Source organism: Macaca fascicularis, chromosome 10, assembly GCF_037993035.2.
Source record: "Macaca fascicularis isolate 582-1 chromosome 10, T2T-MFA8v1.1".
Lineage (NCBI taxonomy): Eukaryota > Metazoa > Chordata > Mammalia > Primates > Cercopithecidae > Macaca > Macaca fascicularis.
In genome coordinates, this window is record NC_088384.1 from 92,677,662 (window position 1) to 92,703,113 (window position 25,452).

A 25,452-nucleotide genomic window follows, 5' to 3' on the forward strand; every position below is an offset into this window, starting at 1 on the left:
CGGGGGGTGGGCGCAGCTTGTCGCGCTCCTCACAAAGTTTGTTTTCTCCCTCCGGGCGGGTGGGGGAGGGCGCGGAGGGCGCGGGGGGAGGAGAGGGGATCTGACGTCAGGCCGCGAGGTGCTTTCCAGCCGCGAGCTGTCAGGCCGAGTGTCAGGCCGGGCAGGTACGCTGCGCGCGCCCCCGGGGCCCCCCGCCCCCCGCCGGGACTCCCGGCGCCGAGCCCGAGGCCGCGTGGACCCGAAAGCCTCTCGGAAAAGTTAGTGCAGGGAGCAGGAGAGGGCCAGATGGGGGTGGGGGCGCGCGGACAACTTGGAAAGTTTCTTTTTCTCAGTCGGACGGGGGAGGGGGCGTCGTCCTGGCGCGTGCGGTTGGGGGTGTGCGAGCTCGGGGGTGTTTGCGAGTCCCGACGGCCCCCAGGGGGTGTTTGTGAGTCCCGAAGGCGCTGCGCTCCGGGGTCTGGTCGGGGGCTGTTCCAGCCCCCGGGAGGAAGCCTGCTCGGGGCCCTGGCGGGGGGCCCAGCTTCATAGGATCCCACCCCAGGAGAGGGCCGATCCTGCGCCGGACCTGAGTGAGCGCGCGGGGGGGCGGATTTGTTTGGTTTCAAAAGTGCACGTTGCTAACCGCCGGCAGGGCCCCCCCGCCGCCGAGCCGGGCAGGGGGCGGCCGAGAGTGACAGCTGGGAGTGGGGGCCGCGGTAAGGGCCCGGAGCGGGGGGGCTCTGGGGAGCCCGCGCGAGTTCCCCTTTCCTTTGGAACAAAGGAAAGTCTGTCTCTGAGGCATCTGTCACTCCCAGGCGGGCCAAGGAAGCGGGGCGCGTGAGGCCGGCGCCCCGGAGAAAGTTTGTTGGCGCCGGGACCCTCGGGCAGGCCGAGGGTGAGCCGAGCCTCCCGCAGGAGAAGCGCGCAGCCTGCGGGGCAGGGGGCGGCCAACATGGAGTCTGGGCGCAGGGCTGTGGGGGGGCGGCGCGGAGGTGGGAGCCCAGCCCCCTCCCCTCCCTTCCCCTCCCCTCCCCCTCAGGGCCGACTTCGGAGCACAAAGCCGAGCGCGCACGCTCCGCCGGCCCCGCGCCCCGAAGAGTCGGCCAGCCCCGAACTGCCGGGGAAGGGGGTGGGAACCAAACTTTTTCCTGCTCCAGGACAGACACGTGAGTTTTCTTTCTTCCAGAACCCCCGCCCCACCGGGATGGCGGGCCCGCCGGGGAGCTGGTGCGCGGAGTCGGCCAGGGGTGAGGGTACTGTGGGGTGCAGGCGCCCCAAGCGCCGGCCGATTCCTCGCCGACCGGGGAGCCATGTGCTCCGACTCGGTCTGGGCCGCGGGGGAGGTTGCGCGCTTTGTCTGCATTGCTGGGAATGCGGGCGTGAGTGCGCGGCCGGGGGGAGTGTCGGGGCCGAGCTAGGGGAGTTGTCAGAAAGTTGGTGCGGGAGTGGCTGCAGGTGGCGTCGTGGGAGTCTGTAGGAGGGTGCATGGGATGTTGTGTCGAGGGGGTGCTGCCACTGGTCACTGAGGGTAGAACTGATTGTTAGTGTGATGACGCCTGGAGTTTTCCCTGTCGGAGAAATTGGGGGTGGCCAGGTCGGTTGGAGTTCGTGGGTGGGCGGGTACAAAAGTTGGGTTAGTTGCGTGGGTCACTGTTGTTCGTGCTAGGCCTGGGTCTGTAATCTGTGCGTGTGCGTGCTGTATGTGTCCGTGATAAACCCTAGGGTTTGTAGGGCTTGAGCGATGGGTCCGGGCCAGTTATCCTAGCGCTGTTGGTTAATTGCCTGGCTTGAGTGTGTCTGGGTGCGGTGTAGGGTGCATATGTGGGAAACCTCCCAGCCTATAGATGGCCCTGGGTTGCAGAACTACCGAGGTGGAGAAGTTTGTGTAGGCTGAGAGGTCGTTCCCCAGGGCCCACCCGGGGAACCCTGCAGACAGACTTGGCTGTCAGCCAGGGTGGAATTTGTACAGCTAACCTTGAGTAAACTTCTCACAGCCGGCCAGGGCTGCATCACTGAGCCCGGATCCCAGCTGCCCTGGCCATCTAGAAATGTCTGTCTGACCTCAGAAAGCGCCTGCTGTGGTGCTGTCTGAGGAGTGGCACCTCTAACCAGTGCCTGTCTCACCTCCAGGTGGCCTGGCTGAAAGGGTAGACCCTTCCCTCGAAAGCCTGGCCTAGCCAGCCCAGAGATCTGGGCGCAGGTCCAAGAAGAGGAAACAAAACCTGGGAGATGCCAGAGTCTGTTGGCTGGCCTGCTGGGGAGCTGTTAAAAGGCTGAGAAGGGAGGAGCCTTGAGATCCTGGCATCAGCCTGGCCTAGAACTTTTGCTTTTAAAATGAAAATCTGGCCGGATGCGGTGGCTCAGGCCTGTAATCCCAGCACTTTGGGAGGCCGAGGCCGGCAGATCACCTGAGGTCAGGAGTTCGAGACCAGCCTGGCCGACATGGCAAAACCCCATCTCTACTAAAAAAAAAAAAAAAAAAAAAAAAAAAAAAAAAAATTAGCTAGGTGTGGTGGCACACACCTGTAATCCCAGCTACTCGGGAGGCTGAGGCAGAATTGCTTGAACCCAGGAGACGGAGGTTGCAGTGAGCCGAGATTGCGCCACTGCACTCCAGCCTGGGCTACAGAGCAAGACTCCATCTCAAAAAAAAAAAAGAAAATATTTTTTGCATGTGTGAAACAGAACTTTGTCGGGGGCTGAGCAGCTGATTTGGGTTATCTAGGGAAAATCCTTCCTTCATTTGACAGGTGAAGACAGGACTCAAGCCCAGAGAGGGGAGGATCCTTGCCCAGGATTACAGTGCCAAGTGGAGGGTGGGCCTTGCTCATTCATCTGGATTTTGAGTGGTTGAGTCTAGGACCAGGCCAAGGGGCCTGACAAAGGAGAATGTCCAAGAAGCAACCAGTAGAGAGATGACTCACCTCTCTCACTGCAAGGTACACAGTAGGTGCTCCTTAAATATCACATGGACTGCTGCAGGACCATGGTGATCTGTAGTTTCCGGAGTTCTCACTGGGCGTTGGGAGACCTAGGAGGCAGTACAGTATACAGCCCACAAGAGAAGGTGGGTAGACGCCTGGTCCAAATCCAACTTTAGTATCCTAAGCTGGGGGTGGGATTTTTTTCCGTTACAGCTTTATTGAGATATAACTCACATACCATGCAATTCACCCATTTAAAGTATACTTATCAGCAGGTTTTGGTATGTTTGCAACTATCACTATAGTCAATTTTATGACTTTTTTTGAGGGGGATGGGGGGACAGGGTCTTGCTCTGCCTCTCAGACTGGAGTACAGTGGTGTTATCTCATCTCATTGCAACCTCTGCCTCCAGGCTCAAGCGATTCTCCCACCTCAGCCCCCAGAGTAGCTAGGACCACAGACATGTGTTACCATGCTCAACTAATTTTTGTATTTTTTTTGCAGAGATGGGGTTTCACCGTGTTGCCCAGGCTGGTCTTGAACTACTGAGCTCAAGTGATCTACCTGCCTTGGCCTCCCAAAGTGCCAGGAGTATAGGTGTGAGCCACAGCATGTGGCTTTTTTTTTATATTATTTTATTTTTAAAAATGGGGTCTTACTATATTGTCCAAGTTGACATGCACTGGTGCGATCATAGCTCACTACAGCCTTGAACTCCTGGGTTCAAGGGATCCTCTCACCTCAGCCTCTCGAGCAGCTGGGACTACTGGCACACCATACTGGGCTAATTTTTATTTTATTTTATTTTTTATTTTAATTTTTTTTTATTTTGTTAAGACAGAGAATCGCTCTGTCACCCAGGCTGGAGTGCAGTGGCATGATCCCGGCTCACTGCAACCTCCACCTCCCAGGTTCAAGCAATTCTTCTGCTTCAGCCCTCCCCTGCATAGCTGGGATTACAGGTGCCCACCACCACACCCAGCTACTTTTTGTATTTTTTGTAGAGACGGGGGTTTCACCATGTTGGCCAGGCTGGTCTCGAACTCCTGACCTCAGGTAAGCCACCCGCCTCAGCCTCCTAAAGTGCTGGGATTTCGGGTGTGAGCCACCATGCCTGGCCCCAATTTTTATTTTTTGTAGAGACAGGGTCTTCTTGTATTGCCCAGGCTGCTATTGAACTCCTGGCCTCAGGGGATCCTCCCGCCTTGGCCTCCCAAAGCATTGGGATTACAGGCATGAGCCTGTACTACACCTGAGCCTGTATTACACCTGGCCCAGGATGTTTTTACCCCATCAGAAAGAAACTCCATACACTTTAGCTATCAGCATTCTGTCTCTACAGCCCTAATTGCAGAGCTGTTAGTTAGCTAATCTACCCTGTCTCGATAGAGTTCATGATCAATGAAATCATATAACATGTAGTCTCTTATGACTGGCTTTTTTCCCTTAGCATAATGCTTTCAAGGCCTACTATATTGTAGCATATGTCAGGACTGACTTTTTTTTTTTTTTTTTTGAGACAGAGTTTCGCTCTTGTTGCCCAAGCTGGAGTGCAATGGCATAATCTCCACTCACTGCAACCTCCATCTCCTGGGTTCTAGGAATTCTCCTACCTCAGCCTCCCGAGTAGCTGGGATTACAGGCTTGCACCACCACGCCCAGCTAATTTTTTTGTATTTTCAGTAGAGATGGGGTTTCACCATGTTGGCCAGGCTGGTCTTGAACTCCTGACCTCAAGTGATTCACCTGCTTCAGTCCCCCAAAATGCTGGGATTACAGGCATGAGCCACCGCTCCCGGCTATGAATTCCTTTTTTTAATGGGCGAATAAACCATTGAAAAGATAGACGACTTTTATTTTTTTTGTAGAGATGAGGTCTCACTATGTTGCCCAAGCTGGTCTTGAACTTCTGGGTTCAAATATTCCTTCTACCTCAGCCTATACTGCTGTGAATATGTGTGTATGAGGTTTTATGTGGACACAAGTTTTCATTTCTCTTGGACTATCTAGGAGTGAAATTTCTGGGTTGCATAGTAACTCCGTTTGACCACCATAGTATCTTGGGCAGCTTTTTTTTTTTTTTTTTTTTTTTTTTTTTGAGATGGCGTCTCAATGTGTTGCCCAGGCTGGAGTGCAGTGGCATGATCTCGGCTTACTGCAACCTCTGCCTCCCAGGTTCAAGCGATTCTCCTGCCTCAGCCTCCTGAGTAACTGGGACTACAGGCGCTTGCCACCACAGCTGTCAAATATTTGTATTTTTTGGTAGCAACAGAGTTTCACCATATTCGCCAGGCTGGTCTCAAACTCCTGACCTTGTGATCCACCTGCCCCGGCTTCCTAAAGTGCTGGGATTACAGGTGTGAGCCACCGTGCCCGGCCTTTTGTTTGTTTGGTTTTGTTTTTGTTCAGATGGATTCTCGCTCTGTCACCAGGCTGGAGTGCAGTGGCTCCATCTCGGCTCACTGCAACCTCCGCCTCCTGGGTTTAAGCAATTCTCCTGCCTCAGCCTCTGGAATAGCTGGGACTACAGGCGCGCGCCACCACGCCCAGCTAATTTTTGATTTTTCAGTAGAAATGGGGTTTCATCATGTTGGCCAGGATGGTCTCGAGCTCTTGACCTCGTGATCTGCCTGCCTTGGCCTCCCAAAGTGCTAGGATTACAGGCATAAGCCACCGAGCTCAGCCTTTATTTTTTGAGACCTTTTTTATTTTATTGTTACCCAGGCTGAAGTGCAGTGGCACAAACACAGTTCACTGCAGCCTTGACCTCCTGGGCTCAAGCAGTTCTATCTCAGTCCCACAAGTAGGTGGGCCTACAGGTGCACACCATGACACCTGATTTTTTTTTTTTTTTTTTTTTTTTTGTGAGCCACTGCGCTGGCCTTGGGCAGCTGTCTTAATCTCTCTCTGTTACCTCAGCTATCAAATGATGATAATAATAGCTTCTCCCTTATTGAGGAATTGTAATTAAATGAGATAACGTGTAAAATGCTCAGTACAGGCCGGGCATGGTGGCTCACGCTTGTAATCCCAGCACTTTGGGAGGCTCAGGCTGCCAGATCACTTGAGGCCAGGAGTTCAATACCAGCCTGGCCAATATGGTGAAACCCCGTGTCTACCAAAAAATACAGAAAATTAGCCAGATGCATGCCTGTAATCGCAGCTACTCGGAGGCTGAGGTGGGAGATCACTTGAACCCAGGAGACAGAGGTTGAAGTGAGCTGAGATGGTGCCACTGCACTCCAGCCTGGGCTACAGAGTGAGATCCTGTCTCAAAAACAAAAAAAAAGAAAAGAAAAAACCAAATGCTCAGTACCGAACATGGAGAATAGTAGACCTCAGTGGAAACTGTAATTATTTCCAGTCCGAGTCCTGCTTGTGAATGAGCTGCCATTTGCTAGTCACCTACCTGTTCCATGAAGTGGAAGAACTTTGGACTCATACCTTCTAGCTTGCTTGGGCTATGTTATGGCCTGAGACTCTGAATTGCAATTACCCCATTTCTGGTGTCCCAGGCTCAAGTAATGCTGAGCATGTTTGGAGACTAGGAAAAGGCAGTACATGCTAATGATGTTCCCATCCCCTGTGTCACTTGTCCCAGGTTTACCCAAGGTCCAGCCCCCTAGGCACCATGTCGGATAGTGATCTAGGCGAGGACGAAGGCCTCCTCTCTCTGACGGGCAAAAGGAAGCGCAGGGGGAACCTGCCCAAGGAGTCGGTGAAGATCCTCCGGGACTGGCTGTACTTGCACCGCTACAACGCCTACCCCTCAGAGCAGGAGAAGCTGAGCCTTTCTGGGCAGACCAACCTGTCAGTGCTGCAGGTAAGGAGGGGATCTGGATAAGGGGGTGGTAAGAGGATCTGTGTTCTAGTCCTATTCCAGCCACGCCACTGACTCACTGTGGTCTTGGGCCAGTCACTTTCGCTGTCTGGGCTTCAGTTTCTTCTTGGGTTAGGGGAGAACACCTAACTCTCCCTGTCTCAAGGGAAGACAATGAAATAGGGTCGCTGTGGTCAATTTCAGACTTTAGATAGTCCTTTTTTTTGAGACGGAGTCTTGTGCTGTCACCTGGGCTGGAGTGCAGTGGTGCGATCTCGGCTCACTGCAACCTCCACCTCCCGGGTTCAAGCGATTCTCCTCCCTCAGCCTCCCAAGTAGCTGGGATTACAGGCGCCCGCCACCATGCCCAGCTAATTTTTTGTATTTTTAGTAAAGACAGCGTTTCACCATGTTGGCCAGGCTGGTCTTGAACTCCTGACCTTGTGATTCGCCTGCCTCAGCCTCCCAAAGTGCTGGGATTACAGGCGTGAGCCACCACGCCCGGCCCAGACTTTGGATAGTTCTGAAGAGGCAAGGAATGTAATGTTGTCAAAGTCTGGGTGTCATCATTAACTTTGGAGGCCAAGGGAAGATGAGAAGGCATCGAGCATCTAGGATTCAGCCCCCTGCCCCAACGCAGTATTGGACGGCGACTTGGTTGAAAGGGGCAGCTGTGATTTGCAGTGTGGTTAAGAGATGGGACAGAATCACAATCCAGGAAAGGACAGAAGTCAGAGGTTCTGTGTTCATAATCCAGTTCTGCCTCACGTCTTGATTTCCTCATCTGTAAAGGAGCAGGGGGTGCGCGGAATCCTCCCCTGCCTGGTGGAACTGTTGTGACAAATAGATTCAGAACTGGATGTGAAAGTGCTTTGCAAACCATGCACATGAACACACTCAAAAGAGATAGCCTTATCCCCTTTTAATCAGAGTGCAAAGTATTGTCGCCTTTGAATCGCGCCTACTGCTGACCCGCAGGTGCCTTTGTTCTGCTTTCCTGGAGCAGAGGCGGGGGACCCCGGACCACTGTTGCTTTGCCTCCAGTTTGCTTCTCCCCTTCCTAGAGACACACAGTAGCCTGTTAGCCTAACACCAGAGGCCCAGCCCTGCCCTACTGGCCCCCACTGCTCCCTTCCTGAGCCAGTCAAACCTCTCCCCCAAACTCTCCTGTTTCTCTTTCCCCCTCTGTCCTTTCTTTTTTTTTTTTTTTTTTTTTTTTGAGGCAGAGTTTTGCTCTTGTTGCCCAGGCTGGAGGGCAATGGCATCATCTCAGCTCACCGCAACCTCTGCCTCCCGGGTTCAAGCAATTCTCCTGCCTCAGCCTCCGAGTAGCTGGGATTACAGGCACCACGTCCGGCTAATTTTTTGTATTTTTAGTAGAGATGGGGTTTCTCCATGTTGGTCAGGCTGGTCTCAAACTCCTGACCTCAGGTCATCTGCCCACTTCGGCCTCCCAAAGTGCTGGGATTAAAGGCTTGAGTTACCACGCCTGGCCTCCCTCTCTGTCCTTTGATAGCTTGTTACTCCAACCTTTGGTGCTGTCTCTCCCTCCTTCCCTTATCCCCTCTGAACCTCCCACGTCTTCCCACTTCCTATCTTTCTTCCATGTAGAGACACGGTAAGTATTTCAGCCCTCAGAACTCCTGTCACCTGACTTTATACTCTGGGCAATGGTTAATCCAAGTATCTGTATGAGAAAAGCTCTAAAGTTACAGATCCTGACTCAGATTCCATCTTCTCCACAAGAGGAAGCCTGGACCTTGGCCAAGTCACTGCCTTCTCTCTGAGCCTCATTATTCCCTCATCTGAAAAAAGAGAGGTGATTGTAGCACCTTCATGAGTGTAGGGAGGAGGGGAAGAGGAGAATTCAAGGCTCACTCAGGCCCTCCCTGCACAGTGGCTCACGCCTGTAATCCCAGCACTTTGGGAGACCAAGGCAGGAGGATCACATGAGCCCAGGAGTTTGAGACCAGCCTGGGCAACATAGGGAGACCCCATCTGTACAAAACAAAAAAATTAGCTGGGCATGGTGGTACATACCTGTAGTCTTAGCTACTTGGGGAGCTAAAGTGGGAGGAAGGATTACTTGAGCCCTGGAGATGGAGGCTGCAGTGAGCTGTGATTGCACCACTGCATTCCAGACTGGGCGACGGAGTGAGATGATGTCTCAAAAAAAAAAAAAAAAAAATGACCAGGTGTGGTGGCTCATGCCTGTAATCCCAGCACTTTGGGAGGTCAAGGCAGGTGGATCTCCTGAGGTCGGGTGTTCAAGACCAGCCTGGCCAACATGTAGAAAATCCATCTCTACTAAAAATACAAAAAAGTAGCTGGGCGTGGTGGTGCATGCCTGTAATCCCAGCTACTCAGGAGGCTTAGGCAGGAGAATCCCTTGAACCCGGGAGGCAGAGGTTGCGGTGAGCCGAGATGGCTGCATTGCACTGCAGCCTGGGCAACAAGAACGAGACTCCATCTCAAAAAAAAAAAAAAAGGCTACTGGTCAGTGTTTGGCATACAGTGGGTGTTTCTACTGTTTTCAGCTTCATGTCTCTGCCTAAGGCACAAAGTCTTGGGCTGACCCTGGGTGCCCAGCAGTGCATGGCATCTCACAGTGTACCTCCTCAGCATGGGGCTGTGCAGAGTTGGGATCCCAGAGAGGTTCCAGACACATTCTTACCCTCGAGGAGTGCGTAGACAGCCTCTTTGCGGGTCTCCCTGCCTTCAGCCTTGTTCATTTAATCCATTATTTTGAACAAAAAAGCCCAGATCTGATAGGGCCAGGCACTCCTAGACTCTACTGCCCTCAGGATAGAGTCCAGACTGATCCACAGCCTAGGTTTGGGGCTGCTGCTTATATTCCCAGTGCACCTCATCCTGTCCTGTCAAACCACTTGTCACATTCTATTGGAATTACTTTTTGTCAGGGACACTTTCTCAAACCTGAGAAATATACTCTTTTTTTTTTTTTTTTGAGACGGAGTCTTGCTCTGTTGCCCAGGCTGGAGTGCAGTGGCCGGATCTCAGCTCACTGCAAGCTCCACCTCCCAGGTTCATGCCATTCTCCTGCCTCAGCCTCCCAAGTAGCTGGGACTACAGGCGCCCGCCACCACGCCCGGCTAATTTTTTATATTTTTGGTAGAGACGGGGTTTCACCGTGTTAGCCAGGATGGTCTCGATCTCCTGACCTCATGGTCTGCCTGCCTCGGCCTCCCAAAGTGCTGGGATTACAGGCGTGAGCCACCACGCCCGACCTACTGACTCCTTTAATTTATTTATTTGTGTGTATGTGTGATGGAGTCTTGCTCTGTCACCCAGGCTGGAGTGCAGTGGTGCAATGTCAGCTCACTGCAACCTCTGCCTCCTGGGTTCAAGTGGTTCTCCTGCCTCAGCCTCCTGAGTAGCTGGGATTGCAGGCGCATGCCACTGCACCCCGCTAATTTTTGTATTTTAAGTAGAGACGGGGTTTCACTGTGCTGGCCAGGCTGGTCTTGTACTCCTGGCCTCAAGTAATCCATCCACCTCAACCTCCCAAAGTGCTGGGATTACAGGCGTGAGCCACCATGCCTGGCCCATCCTTTTAAAGAAAACATTTTTCAGCCAGGAATGGTGGCTCATGCCTGTAATCCCAATACTTTGGGAGGCTGAGGCGGGCGAATCACCTGAGGTCAGGAGTTCAAGACTGGCCTGACCAACATGGTGAAACCCTGTCTCTACTAAAAATACAAAATTAGCTGGGCGTGGTGCCGCATGCCTGTATTCCCAGCTACTCAGGAGGCTGGGGCAGGAGAACCACTTGAACCCGGGAGGTGGAGGTTGCAGTGAGCCAAGATCGCACCATTGCACTCTAGCCTGGGCAACAAGAGCAAAACTGTCTCAAAAAATAAAAAAATAAAATATTTTTCGTGGGCCCATCTGCCCTCAAGATGTTAACTTGAATCATTTTTATCACATCACTTAGGTAAAACAAAACTGGGTATATTAAAAAACAAAAACCGCCTGTAATCCCAGCACTTTGGGAGGCCGAGACGGGCGGATCACGAGGTCAGGAGATCGAGACCATCCTGGCCTACACGGTGAAACCCCGTCTCTACTAAAAAATACAAAAAACTAGCCGGGCGAGGTAGCGGGCGCCTGTAGTCCCAGCTACTCGGGAGGCTGAGGCAGGAGAATAGCGTAAACCCGGGAGGCGGAGCTTGCAGTGAGCTGAGATCCGGTCACTGCACTCCAACCTGGGCAACAGAGCAAGGCTCCGTCTCAAAAAAAAAAAAAAAAAAAAACCACTTCTTTTTGCTTTTGTTCTTATACCTAACCTTAAAATCAAACTGTTTCGGCCGGGTGCGGTGGCTCAAGCCTGTAATCCCAGCACTTTGGGAGGCCGAGACGGGCGGATAACGAGGTCAGGAGATCGAGACCATCCTGGCTAACACGGTGAAACCCCATCTCTACTAAAAAAAAAAAAAATACAAAAAACTAGCCGGGCGCGGTGGCGGGCGCCTGTAGTCCCAGCTACTCGGGAGGCTGAGGCAGGAGAATGGCGTGAACCCGGGAGGCGGAGCTTGCAGTGAGCTGAGATCCGGCCACTGCACTCCAGCCTGGGCGGCAGAGCGAGACTCCGTCTCAAAAAAAAAAAAAAAAAAATCAAACTGTTTCCAAAGTAGGTAAGTGTAAAACCCGTGACATTCCACCTGACTGTTAACTGAAGATGGCGGGTGGTGCTTTGCTGACTGCACTGCGGGATATGGTGTGACAAAGGCACAGACTCAGTAGAGTAGGTCTGGATGGCCTTAGGCCCCGATGCTCCTATTGGTGATGAAAATGGAAACCCAAAGCCAAGCATCCTTCTAGAGAACTAGCGAACCCCTCAAGGTGACACATCCACAGATCTCACCTGGAGAAATGTGAGTCTAAGGAAAGGAGACTGGACATCCCCTGGAGGGAAGGGACCCATGGTGGCTACCTGCTCTAAGTCATGCCAAGAGTTAAGAGCAGTGGGGACCACCCAGCCCTCCTTGATGGAAACTGACCATGAATCCCATGTCAGCCCCAGCTGCACACCTCTCTGGTAACTCCTCCCAGTTAGCTCATTCCCCTCAGCTCATTTGGTCAATTACCAGCTCCTGTACATATACCCCTTAAATATTTCAGGGTTTTGGCTTCTTTCTTACCCTTGTCTAAACCATCATTATCTGATCACGATCATTTATCACTCTCCAACTTAAAACCCTTCAGGCCAGGCATGGTGGTTTGTGCCTGTAATTCCAGCACTTTGGGAGGCTAAGGCAGGCGGTTCACTTGAGGCCAGGCTGGGTGTTTGACACCAGCCTGGCTAACACGGTTAACCTCTTCAATGCTAAAAATACAAAAATAGCCGGGCATGGTGGCACATGCCTGTAACTCCTGCTACTCAGGAGGCTGAGGTACAGGAATCACTTGAACCAGGAGGAGGAGACTGCAGTGAGATCGCACCACTGCACTCCAGCCTAGGCAACAGCAAAACTCTGTCTCAAAAAAAAAAACTTCAGTGGGCTGGCAGGGTAACTCATGCCTGTAATCCCAGCACTTTGGGAGGCTAGGATGGGAGACTCTTGAGCCCAGGAGTTCAAGGCTGCAGTGAGCTATGATCATGCCACTGCCCTCCAGCCTAGGTGACAGAGTGAGACCCTATCTCTAAAAAAAAAAAGGCTGGGCGCAGTGGCTTACATCTGTAATCCCAGCACTTTGGGAGGCCAAGGCGGGTGGATCACCTGAGGTCAGGAGTTGGGAGACCTACCTGGCCAACTTCGTGAAACCTTGTCCTACTAAAAATACAAAAATTAGGCCGAGCGCAGTGGCTTACGCCTGTAATCCCAGCATTTTGGGAGGCTGAGATGGGTGGATCACCTGAAGTCAGGAGTTTGAGACCAGCCTGGCCAACATGGCGAAACCCTGTCTCTACTAAAAATATAAAAATTAACCAGATGTGGTGCTGTGTGCCTGTAATCCCAGCTACTTGGGAGTCTGAGGCAGAAGAATCGCTTGAACCTGGGAGGCAGAAGTTGGAATGAGCCGAGACTGCGCCACCGCACTCCAGCCTGGGCAACAGACTGACTCTGTCTCAAAAAAAACAAAAATTAGCTGGGCATGGTAGCAGGTACCTGTAATCCCAGCTATTTGGGAGGTTGAGGCAAGAGAATTGCTTAAACTAGGGAGGCAGAGGTTGTAGTGAGCTGAGATTGCACCATTGCACTCCACCCTGGGCAACAGAGCGAGAGTCCATCTAAAAAAAGACAAAAAAACCTTCAATGGCTTTTGCCAACCTAATGACATCACCTTCCCGTGTCTACATCTTAAACCTCAACCCTGATCCCCCACATTCCTGCTACATTGATCCACCTCCCCAGACCATTTTCCTCCTATCCCTGACCAGGAGGCTCCCATCCCCTAAAGGAGCTGTGTGCTCTCACAGCAGATAGAGGGGTCAGAGCACTGGGACACTAAACTGTAATTGCTTTTAGACTGCACCAAATTCTAGAGGTGTGGAGAGCACTGACCTAGTTTTGTTCATAGTTATAGCCCTAATGTAGCTTAGTGCTTGGTATCTAGTAGGTAGGTGCTCAGTAAATAATGTTGAAGTAGCAGAAAAGGACTATAAAGTGTTGGAAGGGTCAACAGGCAGGACCTCAGAAGTAAGGAAATGTAATGGTTCCTAATCATGAAAAATTGCCTAAAGCCTGGGAGCATCATTTTTTCCTGTATTTATTATTTTTTTAATTTTTTTTTTTTTGGAGACAGAGTCACTCTGTCGCCCAGGCTGGAGTGCAGTGGCTCAATCTTAGCTCACTGCAACTTGTGCCGCTTGGGTTCAAGCAGTTCTCCTGCCCAGCCTCCCGAGTAGCTGGGATTACAGGTGCCTGCCACCAGGCCCAACTAATTTTTGCAGTTTCAGTAAAGACAGGGTTTCACCATCTTGGCCAGGCTGGTTTCGAACTCCTGACCTCAGGTGATTCGCTCGCTTCAGCCTCCCAAAGTGCTGGGATTACGGGCATGAGCCACTGCGCCCGGCCTCCTGTATTTAATTTTTTAAAATTTCATTTTCCATTAAGGACATTTTAAGAATATCTATAAAAGCTGAGCGCAGTCTATAATTCCAGCACTTTGGGAGGCTGAGGCGAGTGGATCACCTGAGGTCAGGAGTACAGGACCAGCCTGACCAACATGAAGAAACCCCATCTCTACTAAAAACTGCAAGATTAGCTGGGTATGGTGGCACATGCTTGTAGTCCCAGCTACTCTGGAGGCTGAGACTGGAGAATCACTTGAACCCAGGAGATGGAGGTTGCGGTGAGCCGAGATCGCGCCATGCACTCCAGCCTAGGCAACAAGAGTGAAACTCCATCTCAAAAAAAAAAAAAAGAAAAAGAAAAACACTAGGCACAGTGTCTCACGCCTGTAATCCCAACACTTTGGGAGGCTGAAGCGGGTATATCACTTGAGGCCAGGAGTTGGAGACCAGTCTGGCCAACATGGTGAAACTCCGTCTCTACTAAAAATAGTCCCAACTACTCAGGAGGCTGAAGCAGGAGAATCACTTGAACCTGGGGGTGTTGGAGGTTGCGGGGAGCCGAGATCACACCACTGCACTCCAGCCTGGTCGACAGAGTGGGACTCTGTCTTTAAAAAAAAAAAAAAAAACCAAAAGTAAGAGAATATAATAATCAACCACCAGCACCAGTCATTTGGCTTGAACAAGTATCAACATTTTCCTAGCTTGTTTTCTCTCTCCCTGGGGGCATCTCTTTTGATTGTCTCCTTTAACCCCCGCCCCAGGAGCGATTCATTTGCAAGTCAATGAGTCACTTAACTAACTGGTTTGCTGGTACTTGCCTGGGGCTAGGTAGTTGGGAGGGTTAGGGAAAAAGAAGTCTTTTGTAAAGGATTTTCACGGGTCCCTCTGACATCCTCTAAGCCCAATTTATTGGTTGGACTAGATCTATGACTACCTGGCAGGATTCTGGGCCCCATTCCTTTACTGTAACAACGGTTGGGGATATACCACGTGCCCAGCCCGGGACTCTGTGCTGGGGTACACAGTAGTAAGATGGGTACCTTCCCATTACTTCCTGGCTGTCGGGACTGCTTTCATATGCAGCTTCCTGAGGGAAGTCTTCCCAAAGCCAACACCAGGGCAAGGCAGCCGTCCCCCTGGCAAGGGCTATTGGGTGAGAAAGAGGCCTGGTGCAGAGGCTGTAGTGGTCAGCTGTGGGGGAGGGGTGTCCTGGCCTACCCCCAGGGCAGCCAGGGATGTAGGAGCTGCTCTTTTCTGACTCCAAAGCTAGCTGCCCTCTGATTCCTCCCCCAAGCAACTTCTGTTTTTCCTCATCTCAAGGCCTTTCATCTGTCTGTATTTTTTTTTCAGCTTCTGTGTAAGCTTTTTGGCTTAAATAAAGGGCTTGGCCTGCAAGGACAAGTAACCAGTAGGCTAAACCATTGGTTCCTAAGCCTGGGTGGCCAGACTTTCTGGGTAGCTGGTCTGAAAACACCCGACTCCACCCCTCACCCCCACTAGATCAATAAAGCCAGAGGGGAAATCACTGTCTAACAGTTTTTAAAAATCTCCCCCAGGCAGGGTGTGGTGGCTGTCTCTGTAATCCCAGCACTTTGGGAGGCCAAAGGGGGCGGATCACTTGAGGTCAGGAGTTTGAGACCAGCCTGGCCAACATAGTGAAACCCTGTCTCTATTAAAAATACGAAAATTAGTCGGGCATGTTGTCACATGCTTGTATTCCCAGCTACTTGGGAGACTGAGGCAGGAGAATTGCTTGAACCCGAGAGGCGGAGGTTGCAGTGAGCCAAGATCGTATCGTTGCACTCCAGCCTGGGCGAAGAAGCAAGACTCCATCTCAAAAAAAAAAATCTCCCCTAAGGTGATTCTAATACAGAGAACTGCCTTCAAGAGCACCTGGATATGGCGGTCCCAGCATGAATGGTGGTACCATGACGTTTGGGAAAGGCGCCTCAGTGCCTTCACTTCCTTGACATGAAAATGAGAGAGTTTGTGCCTGCATCCATTAGCTGCTGCTCCTAGCATCACAGCCCTTGTCAGCCTCCTGGTGCTCCTCCTACCCCCATTTGCCACAGTGATTCCTCCCTTGTCCCTCAGCAGCCTTTCAGATAGAGCCCTGTTTTAATGTAGAGACCGGCTTTCAGGCCCCCAGCCTATGTTACGCCACATACATCACAGAGTTCACTTTGACCTTCCTACCATCTCTCCATGACCTTGAGTGGGGACAAGTCACAGGTTCTTTTCCTGACTTAGGCACAGGCTGCGCAGCTGGAAGGGGCTGCAGAAAGGGCACTGGCAGCCACTCAGTTCCCCCGCCTTGCCTTGCCCAGCCTCTCAGCTGTGCATTTTTCTGGGCTAAGAAGACAAAACAAACAGATGCTAGGCTGCCAAGTGCTCTGGACAGGACAGTCTTGTGGGGGAGTGTGTGGAGGGGGTGTTTTTCTGTTCTCTGAATCCTCAGCCAAAGTGGGAGGTACCTTTAGGGGCTAGGTGTCCACACAGCTGCTGAGGAACGCCCAGGCTTCCTTCCCTGAGACTGCCTGCTCAACAACACTCCTTCTTAGTTTGCTTGACCCAGGTCACTGTGACCTGACCATTTTTCCCCTGCATCCAGGGCTGAGGTGGAGAGGGGCAGTGTACTCCTGCAGCACAGGTACGGGAGGAGGCAGCTGTGGGAGGGAGGGAAAGAAGGCCACAGGCACTGCTCTTGTGCAAGGAAGCCTCCCTCTCACTCTTCAGCTGGCAGTGGGTGGCTGCCCAGAACCAGGCTGTCTGGATCAAACCCAGCTTTTGCACTTGTGACCTTGAACAAGTTTCTGAACCTCTCTGATGTGTTTCTTCAATGGAGATAAGCATAACCTGTCTGATAGGCTGAGATTGAATGAATAATTAGATATGAAATGTGAATAGCACCTGAGACCAGACATGGTGGCTCACACCTGTAATCCCAACACTTTGGGAGGTTGAGGTGAGCAGAAACCTGAGTTCAGGAGTTCGAGACCAGCCTAACATGGAGAAACCCCATCTCTACTAAAAAAAAAAAATGCCGGGCGCAGTGGCTCACGCCTGTAATCCCAGCACTTTGGGAGGCCAAGGTGGGTGGATCACAAGGTCAGGAGATGGAAACCATCCTAGCTAACATGGTGAAACCCCGTCTCTACTAAAAATACAAAGAAAAAAAATTAGCCAGGCATGGTGGCAGGCATCTGTAATCCCAGCTACTCGGGAGGCTGAGGCAGGAGAATCACTTGAACCCAGGAGGCAGAGGTTGCAGTGAGCCACTGCTCTCCAGTCTGGGCAACAGAATGAGACTCTGTCTCAAAAAAAAAAAAAAAATAGCACCTGAGGTGTTTTGTGTTCAAATGTTTGCTATCAGGATTATGATGTTTATTACTCAGCTATCCCCTTTGTTCCTCTGGAAAGACACAGCAAAGCTGGCTGGGTGCTATGGCTCATACCTGTAATCCCAGCATTTTGGGAGGCTGAGGCAGGCAGATTGCTTGAATCCAGGAGTTCAAGACCAGCCTGGCCAATGTGGTGAAACCCCATCTCTACAAAAAAGAAAAAAAAAACACTACCTGAGCGTGGTGGCACACGTCTGTGGTCCCAGCTACTCGGAAGGCTGAGGTGGGAGAATTACCTAAACCCAGGAGGTCAAGGCTGCAGTGAGCTGTGATTGCACCACTGCACTCCAGCCTGGGTGACAGAGTGAGACCTTGTCTTTAAAAAAAAAAAAAAAAAGCACAGCAAAGCAGTGGAAGCCCTAAAGCCAGGAGGCCTCATTTTAAATCCCAGCTCTGTACTGGGAGGATGTGTGACTGCACAAGGGCTTTCTTCTCTTTGAGCTCAGTTCTCTCTAGTACTTTTGGGACATTGCCCTCTACTCTTCAGGTTGTATGCAGATTAAACATAATGCAGGTGGGGCTGGCATGATACTGCTATCAAAGGTGTTTGAATAAGTTTGTCCCCTTCCTTCATCCCACCCAGCTGTTCAGCCCTTCCTTTTTTTTTTTTTTTTTTTTTGAGATAGAGTTGCTCTGTTGCGCAGGCTGGAGTGCAGTGTTGCGATTTCAACTCACCGCAACCTCTGCCTCCTGGGTTCAGGCAGTTCTCTCAGCCTTCTGAGTAGCTGGGACTACAGGCACACACACTGCTAAGCCCTTCCTCTCTTTAGGGTTTTCCCACAGCTCTAGCAGGATTTGGCTCAGCCAGCGTCACCGAAGCCTGCTGGTATGTGTGTGCATTGGAGCACCATAGTGGTGAAGAGGAGCAGTAAGAACCCCAGGGCCAGGGCCCCTCCTGGCTGGAATGGAATGGGAGAGAAGGGCCACAGAAGCCTCTGGCTCTGCCCTGCCTGTGAGCCTTCCAGCCTGACAGCCTGGTGCTGTCTTTGAGTCACCTGTGAAATAGATGCAGCTGCAGTTAGCTAGGGTAGGAGAAAAGACAGGACCAGAAGAAGGACCTAGAGTGTGAAATTTCAGTCAAGCCACCGTTTAGACCATTTAATGGTTTTCCATGGTGCTCTGGCCTGGTTGTCAGCCCTGCCCACCTCTGAGCTCCTGAGCTACCATTCACCGGTTCCTTAAGCCAACCCTGTCCTGCCTCGGTTCAGCTGTTTTGGAGGACCATAGAGGTGAAGGAGGGCAGATGAGAACCCCACGGACAGGGCCTTTCCTTGGAATTGTTTAGAACATTCTTAGCTTTCTATATGGCTGGCTCTTCCTTATCCTTACGTCTCAGCCTTCCAAAACCCTTAGCCATGGAAGTTTCTCTTATCTTTATAACCCCCCCACCTTTATTTCTGTTTCCTTTTTGGCACTTATTGGTGGTTATTCACCTAGTTGTTGTCAGTCTCCATGACTAGGTGCACTGTAAGCTCCACAGGTTGGCGTGCATGTCTGTTTAATTCACAAAGGCATCCCAGCACCAAGAACTGGGCCCAATATAGCAGGCACTCAAATGATAATTTGAATGAGCAAGAAGCCTTGAAGAGCAGCAGGAAGGTGAGAAGCTGTAACTTTTTTTTTTTTTAAGATGGAGTCTTAAAAAACTGTGTTACCCAGGCTGGAGCACAATGGCATGTTCTCGGCTCACTGCAACCTCCGCCTCCTGGGTTCAAGCAATTCTGCCTCAGCCCCCACAAGTAGCTGGGACTGCAGGCACGCGCCACCACACCCAGCTTATTTTTGTATTTTTAGTAGAGACGGGGTTTCACTGTGTTGGCCAGGCTGGTCTCCTGACCTCGTGATCCGCCCACCTCAGCCTCCCAAAGTGCTGAGGTTACAGGCGTGAGCCACCGCACTTGACCGACATTTTTGCCTTTGAGACGAGGTCTCACGCTGTCACCCAGACTGGAGTACAGTGGCACAGTCACAGCTCACTGCAGCCTCAACCTCCTGGGCTCAATTGATCCTGTCACCACAGCCTTGCAAGTAGCTGGGACTACAGACACACACCACCATACCCAGCTAATTTTTGTACTTTTTGTAGACACAGGGTTTTGCCATGTTGACCAGGCTGGTCTGGAACTCCTGAGCGAAAGCCATCTGCCCACTTTGGCCTCCCAAAGTACTGGGACTGCAGGCGTGAGCTACAGCATCCAGCCTGACTCTCCAGGCTGGAGTACACGGGCATGATCATGGCTCACTGCAGCCTCGGCCTCCCTGACCTCAGCCTCCTGGGACTATAGGGCACGTGCCATCACAATAGCTAATTTTTTGTGTTTTTGTAGAGATGTGGTTTCACCATGTTGCCCAGGCTGGTCTCGAACCCCTGGGCTCAAGTGATCTGCCTGCTTCAGCCTCCCAAAGGCTGGAATTACAGGTGTGAGCTACCGTGCCCAGCCAGGGGAGGGTCTTCATGTCCAGGCTCTGGAGTCTGGACTTATCGTGTAGGCAGTAGGAGATAAATGGCAGTTTTCTAGAACAGGAATGACAGCCATGGCATTTTAGAAAGAACATGAAACCAGTAAAGAGGCTAGACTGAAGAGCTGTAAAGTTGGGGGCTATTCAAGAGCGTCCAGAGATAGGGGGCAGGGTGCTATAGGTGTCCCCCAAACCACATGCATATCACTTAATGGTGAGAAATTTTATACTTCTAAACAATCAACTAGATGGGAATGGGGTCAGAGTTAGTGGTAGCTTTCTCAACAGCATGTGGAAAAAAGTCAAGGATGTTGGTTGAGCGCATGTTCTGCTGAGGCTACTACTCCTGGTATTGCTGAGAAATAAGAATGACTTTCTTCCAGGCCAGGCACAATGGCTCATGCCTGTAATCTCAGCACTTTGGGAGGCCGAGGCAGGTGGATCACTTGAGGTCAGGAGTTCGAGACCAGCCTGGCCAACATGCTAAAACCCCATCTCTACAAAAAAAAAAATAATAATAAGGAAAAAATAAAGAATAACCTTCTTCCTGATAGCTCCCTTGTGCCTTTGTGGCTTTCTCCGGCCTGCAGTGAAACTGCATTACAAACTTGGGAATGAGTTGCCCTTAGCATCAATCCCTCTCTTCTTCTTCATCCACCCAGGCAGCAGGTCCTGCCATTCCAATATCCTAAACGCAGCAAACATTTGTCCTCTCGCCACCTCCCTCAATGTAACCTGAACTACTAGCAGTACCCCGTCTCCCTGCTTCCAGTCTGTTCTCCACATGTTGCTCCTTACGTCAAACCCTTATATAGCTCCTCAGTACCCTTAACAATAAAGAAGCAAATCCTCCTGCTAAGAGGTAGCCTTCAGTTACCACTCTAAGCTCCAGCCACATGAAGTTTTTGTTTGTTTGCTTTTTTGAGACTGGCTCTGTCACCCAGGCTAGAGGGCAGTGATGTAATCTTGGTTCACTGCAACCTCGTCCTCCTGGGTTCAAGCAAGTCTCCTGCCTCAGCCTCCTAAGTAGCTGGGATTACAGGTGCCTGCCACCATGCCCAGCTAATTTTTCTATTTTTAGTAGAGACAGGGTTTCACCATGTTGGCCAGGCTGGTGTGTGTTCTTATTTAACTCTCTTTTCCTACTATTAACTTCTGTGTTTTCTGCTGTGTTCCCAGGTCCTAGGACATGCTTCATAGTTGTTTGTTTTGGTTTGTTTTGAAACAGGGTCTTGTTCTGTTGCCCAGGCTGGAATACAGTGGTACGATCATAGCTCACTGCAGCTTCCACCTGTTGGGCTCCAGCGATCTTCCGACCTCAGCCTCCCAGGTAGCTGGAACCACAGGGGCGCACCACTGCACCTGGCTAACTTCTTTTGTAGAAACAGGGTCTCCCTGTGTTGCCCAGGCTGGTCTTGAACTCCTGAGTTTAAGCAATCCTCCCGCCTTGACCTCCCAAATTGTTGGGATTACAGGCGTGAGCCACTGCGCCCAGCCCATAGCTGTTTTTGATTGAGCGAACTGATCGGTCTTGTATATTCATTCCAGATATGTAACTGGTTCATCAATGCCCGGCGGCGGCTTCTCCCAGACATGCTTCGGAAGGATGGCAAAGACCCTAATCAGTTTACCATTTCCCGCCGCGGGGGTAAGGCCTCAGATGTGGCCCTCCCCCGTGGCAGCAGCCCCTCTGTGCTGGCGGTGTCTGTCCCAGCCCCCACCAATGTGCTCTCCCTGTCTGTGTGCTCCATGCCGCTTCACTCAGGCCAGGGAGAAAAGCCAGCAGCCCCTTTCCCACGTGGGGAGCTGGAGTCTCCCAAGCCCCTGGTGACCCCTGGTAGCACACTTACCCTGCTGACCAGGGCTGAGGCTGGAAGCCCCACAGGTGGACTCTTCAACACGCCACCACCCACACCCCCAGAGCAGGACAAAGAGGACTTCAGCAGCTTCCAGCTGCTGGTGGAGGTGGCGCTACAGAGGGCTGCTGAGATGGAGCTTCAGAAGCAGCAGGACCCATCACTCTCATTACTACACACTCCCATCCCTTTAGTCTCTGAAAATCCCCAGTAGGCATCTGCCAACAAGGGTGCTCAAGGCTCAAGCCAGCTGTCCTGGGTTTCCGTTTTGGTTCCCTTTCATACAGAGGGTTTTCTATGGATCACTGCCAAACATTGGGATCATCTCCTCTGTCCAGAGGTCTTCAGCAGGAAGACGCCAGCTGGCACCACTGCACTGTGATGGGGGCCCTCTCCTCTGCTGACTCTGCCGTTTCTCCAGGCCTCCCCTCAGTGATGAGACCAAGAGATCGGAGACAAGCATGGTGCTGATGCTGCTGCTGCTTCTCCAGAAAATCCCTGGGACACCTTTGTTCCAGCCTGGTTTCCTGGGCTGGGCTCAGGAAAGCTGCCAAGTTCAGTCCTATGTTGGGTCCAAGCTGCCCCTGTGCTGTTTCTGTCAAGCCAGGTATGGACATTCCAAGCTCATATGCATGAACAAAAGAAAAGAGGAACCCAGTGGATGCAACAGAACCGACTCCAGTTGAATGTTTAGATTTTTGCTAAACTGTTTTCTTTTTCCCTTTTTTGCTGTGGTTTGCATTCACGGCAGTAGTTAGCCCAGGTGTGGGGAACGAGAGTGCACTGCATGATAGCGTTATGGTGAGCTGGGAAGGACCCACCACTGCCACTGGGGATTGTTTTGCAAGAAAGGAATATTTTTATTTTGGGGGCCAGCTAAGTCTCTGCAGTAGTGTGAAATTCCAAATGGTGGTTTTATCGTTGGTTTGGTTTACCCAAAAAAAGGCAGGGAAAAAAAAAACCCATATGAGCGCATTGACTTTTCTGCCACAGGCACAGAAGGGTAGAAAGCCACAGCAGGGGGCAGTCCAGCAGACTCTGACTCAACTTTCTAGGTACCTAGCAGAGAAGGATGGTAAGATCAAAAGGTGTTTGGTTTTTCTTTTCTTTTTTATTGTAGTGTTTTGGGGGGTGGGGGGAGTAAACTAGACTGAAGCGATGGATTTTTTTTTTTTCTTTAATGTTTTTCCCTTTGTTCTTGAACATTTTTGCCCTGCAGCCTGAGTTTTGAATTCTTTTAGGAACTTGGATTAGAGGGGCCCTATGTCAGAAGCTCCCAGCACCTCCTGCTTGGGAGAGAAGTGAGCCATCTGCTGGTCAGGAAGTCCTCCAAAGAGGCAGCCTTTCCCACAATGGTGGCAGGAAACTATCTGGGGAAAGCAGGAATAGTGTCCACTGCTGCCAGGGAACTGCCTTCAGAGAAGGCTGGGGCTGGAAAAGGGTTAGAAGCCTGCTAGCTGGGATTGTCTTTGTTTCAGCTTCCTTTAAATTAGAGTTACAGGGGCCCCTGCCCAGTGAACAGATCACAATTGGTCTTATGCTCCTCCCTCTCCCCCATTTTTTCTTTTGCTGTTTTGTTTTTTGTTTTTTTGAGATAGAGTCTCACTCTGTCACCCAGGCTGGAGTGCAGTGGTGCGATCTTGGCTCATTGCAGCCACAGCCTCACGAGTAGCTGGGATTATAGGCGCCGCCACCATGCCCGGCTAATTTTTGTATTTTTAGTAGCGATGGGGTTTTACCATCTTGGCCAGGCTGGTCTTGAACTCCTGACCTCGTGAGCCACCGCGCCCAGCCTCTTTTGCTGTTTCATTGCTGACAGTGTTCAACAGCAATATGTCCCATCTTTATGTATCCTAAGAAACACTAATCCTAGGTTATTGCTAGCCAAAATATTTTTGTCCTGAATAACGTCACTGGGCCAAAAGATAGATCAGTACCGCAGCCTTTAGTTTCCTGAAATCACCAGGTCAGGCACAAGGAGAAGAGAGGTTCCTGGATACTGACTAACTTGGGTGGGCCTAGCCAGGAGAAAGACAGTAACATGTGTTCTGTACTTTCTTGGAAGATCCCTGAAGCCATCACAGAGGCTCCCCAACTTCTGAGTCGCCCATCTGTTGCTGGAGTGGGAATGGATTGCTGAAGGAGAGGGAGCTTTGCTCTCTCTAGGTGGGCAAGTTTCCTGGGCTCTCTGTGTTGCCTCCCTCTGGCTTCTTCCTCCCGTGCCCTCTCCCCGTGTGCCCCAGGGGGATCAGGGATCCTCACCCTCCTGAGGCCCAGTGGGGAAGAATGAACATGGCTGCGTCCAGGTTAACTGAAGCTGCCATTTGCCCAGCCTTTTCCATCCCAGCCCTGTCAGTGAGCCCTGGTCTGGTGCAACTGCTGCAGGATGCCTGTAGTAGGGAACTCTGGAAGTGTACTGGTCTGAGGTGGGATTTTCCCTCCCCACAGTGTACTGAGCAACAGAGGGTGGTGAGGGGTGAGGGAGCCATGCTGCTGAATTCTGGTTGGCATTCCCCCATTATGTAAAGTGGGGTGTTGGCGTGGGGCAGACTCTGCTTGGGTTTGGTTGTAAGATAAACCTGGAGGAGAAGCACAGTTGTCCCATTGAATTATTTGAGCAAAAACTACTGTAAATAACTTTTTTGTCTTTTGTCAAATAAAATTGTTGTTTTGTTTTTTTAAGCAGAAACAGGGTTCTTGATGATTGATCCACCAGGGCTCAGGGCCCAGGCTTGAAGACAAGGCAGTTACTGGCTTCCTACTTTGCTTTACATCTTTTACTCTCTCTAGTAGCCAGCTGTGAGTTCTGTGCACGCTGTACCCCCATTCCCTTTCATCAGCTCCATTCTGTATCCCATTCAACTCAGGGTAAAGGAGGCCTTTGCATCCCACATTGAGCCAGTCTTCCCTGGGATCAACAGTTAAGCTTTGGGGTTGCTAAGTGGTGAGGATATAACCTTGAGGAACTGGCAGTTTTGTCCTCCCCCTCTCTCGGTAAGAAATGAGCACAACTGCAGCGTGAACCCAACACAGAGAGAAGCAGCTATGAGGTGGAAACTCCAATCATGTCTGAAACCAGGACTACCTCTAGACTTCCCTATTATGTAAGCTAGTGAATTCCCCTTTTTGCTTAAATTAGCTGTTCATACATTTCTGCCATACTGAAATGACAACACACTAACTGCAGCCCAAACTATAAAAACCAGGGTCTGCAACAGTGGGAGACTGAGTTTGGCTGAGTGGGCCTGGGCCTGGGCCTGGGTCTGGGTCTGTGCTGTGTTCGATCTCTCTTTTTTTTTTTTTGATACAGAGTCTCTCTATCGCCAGGCTGGAGTGCAGTGGCGCAATCTTGGCTCACTGTGACCTCCACCTCCCAGGTTCAAGCGATTCTCCTACCTCAGCCTCCCAAGTAGCTGGGACTACAGGCGTGCGCCACCACGCCCGGCTAATTTTTTGTATTTTTTAGTAGAAACGGGGTTTCACCATGTTGGCCAGGATGATCTCCTGACCTCATGATCTGCCCACGTCGGCCTCCGAAAGTGCTGGGATTACAGGCGTGAGCCACTGTGCCCGGCCCCAGTTGCTTAATGTTTGTATACACACATGGAATTGAGATGCCCCAGGTAAAGAAACTGAGTGAGCTGTGGTTTGTGCCTACAGTCCCAGCTATTCCAAGGCTGAGGCTGGAGGATCACCTAAGCATGGGAGTTTGAGGGTGTGGTGAGCTGTGATTGGACCACTGCACTCCAGCCTGGGTGACTGAGACCCCCTTTTTTTTTTTTTAAGAGAGTAATTGAGTAGGGATTTAAGATACTTGCCTGATGGCCGGGCGCGGTGGCTCAAGCCTGTAATCCCAGCACTTTGGGAGGCCGAGACGGGCGGATCACAAGGTCAGGAGATCGAGACCATTCTGGCTAACACCGTGAAACCCCGTCTCTACTAAAAAAATACAAAAAACTAGCCGGGCGT

The 25,452-nt window shown here is 51.3% G+C and overlaps 1 protein-coding gene across 19 annotated transcripts; it reads left to right on the forward strand.

The window, feature by feature from the left end:
- Positions 1-8: 8 nt before the first annotated feature.
- On the forward strand, positions 9-24,172 carry TGIF2 (TGFB induced factor homeobox 2). 19 transcript variants are annotated; one of them, XM_065523108.1, is made up of 4 exons: positions 9-36; positions 6,506-6,727; positions 20,856-20,957; positions 21,176-24,172. In XM_065523108.1, exons 2-4 carry the CDS (start codon positions 6,536-6,538, stop codon positions 21,695-21,697), a joined length of 816 nt encoding a protein of 271 aa, XP_065379180.1. In that variant the 5' UTR covers positions 9-36; positions 6,506-6,535; the 3' UTR covers positions 21,698-24,172. The 19 variants fall into 19 exon arrangements, with proteins under 19 accessions (XP_065379180.1, XP_073861369.1, XP_065379175.1 ...); XM_065523103.1 differs by lacking the exon at positions 9-36 and adding an exon at positions 109-257; XM_065523104.1 differs by lacking the exon at positions 9-36 and adding an exon at positions 109-164.
- The last annotated feature ends 1,280 nt before the right edge of the window (positions 24,173-25,452 follow it).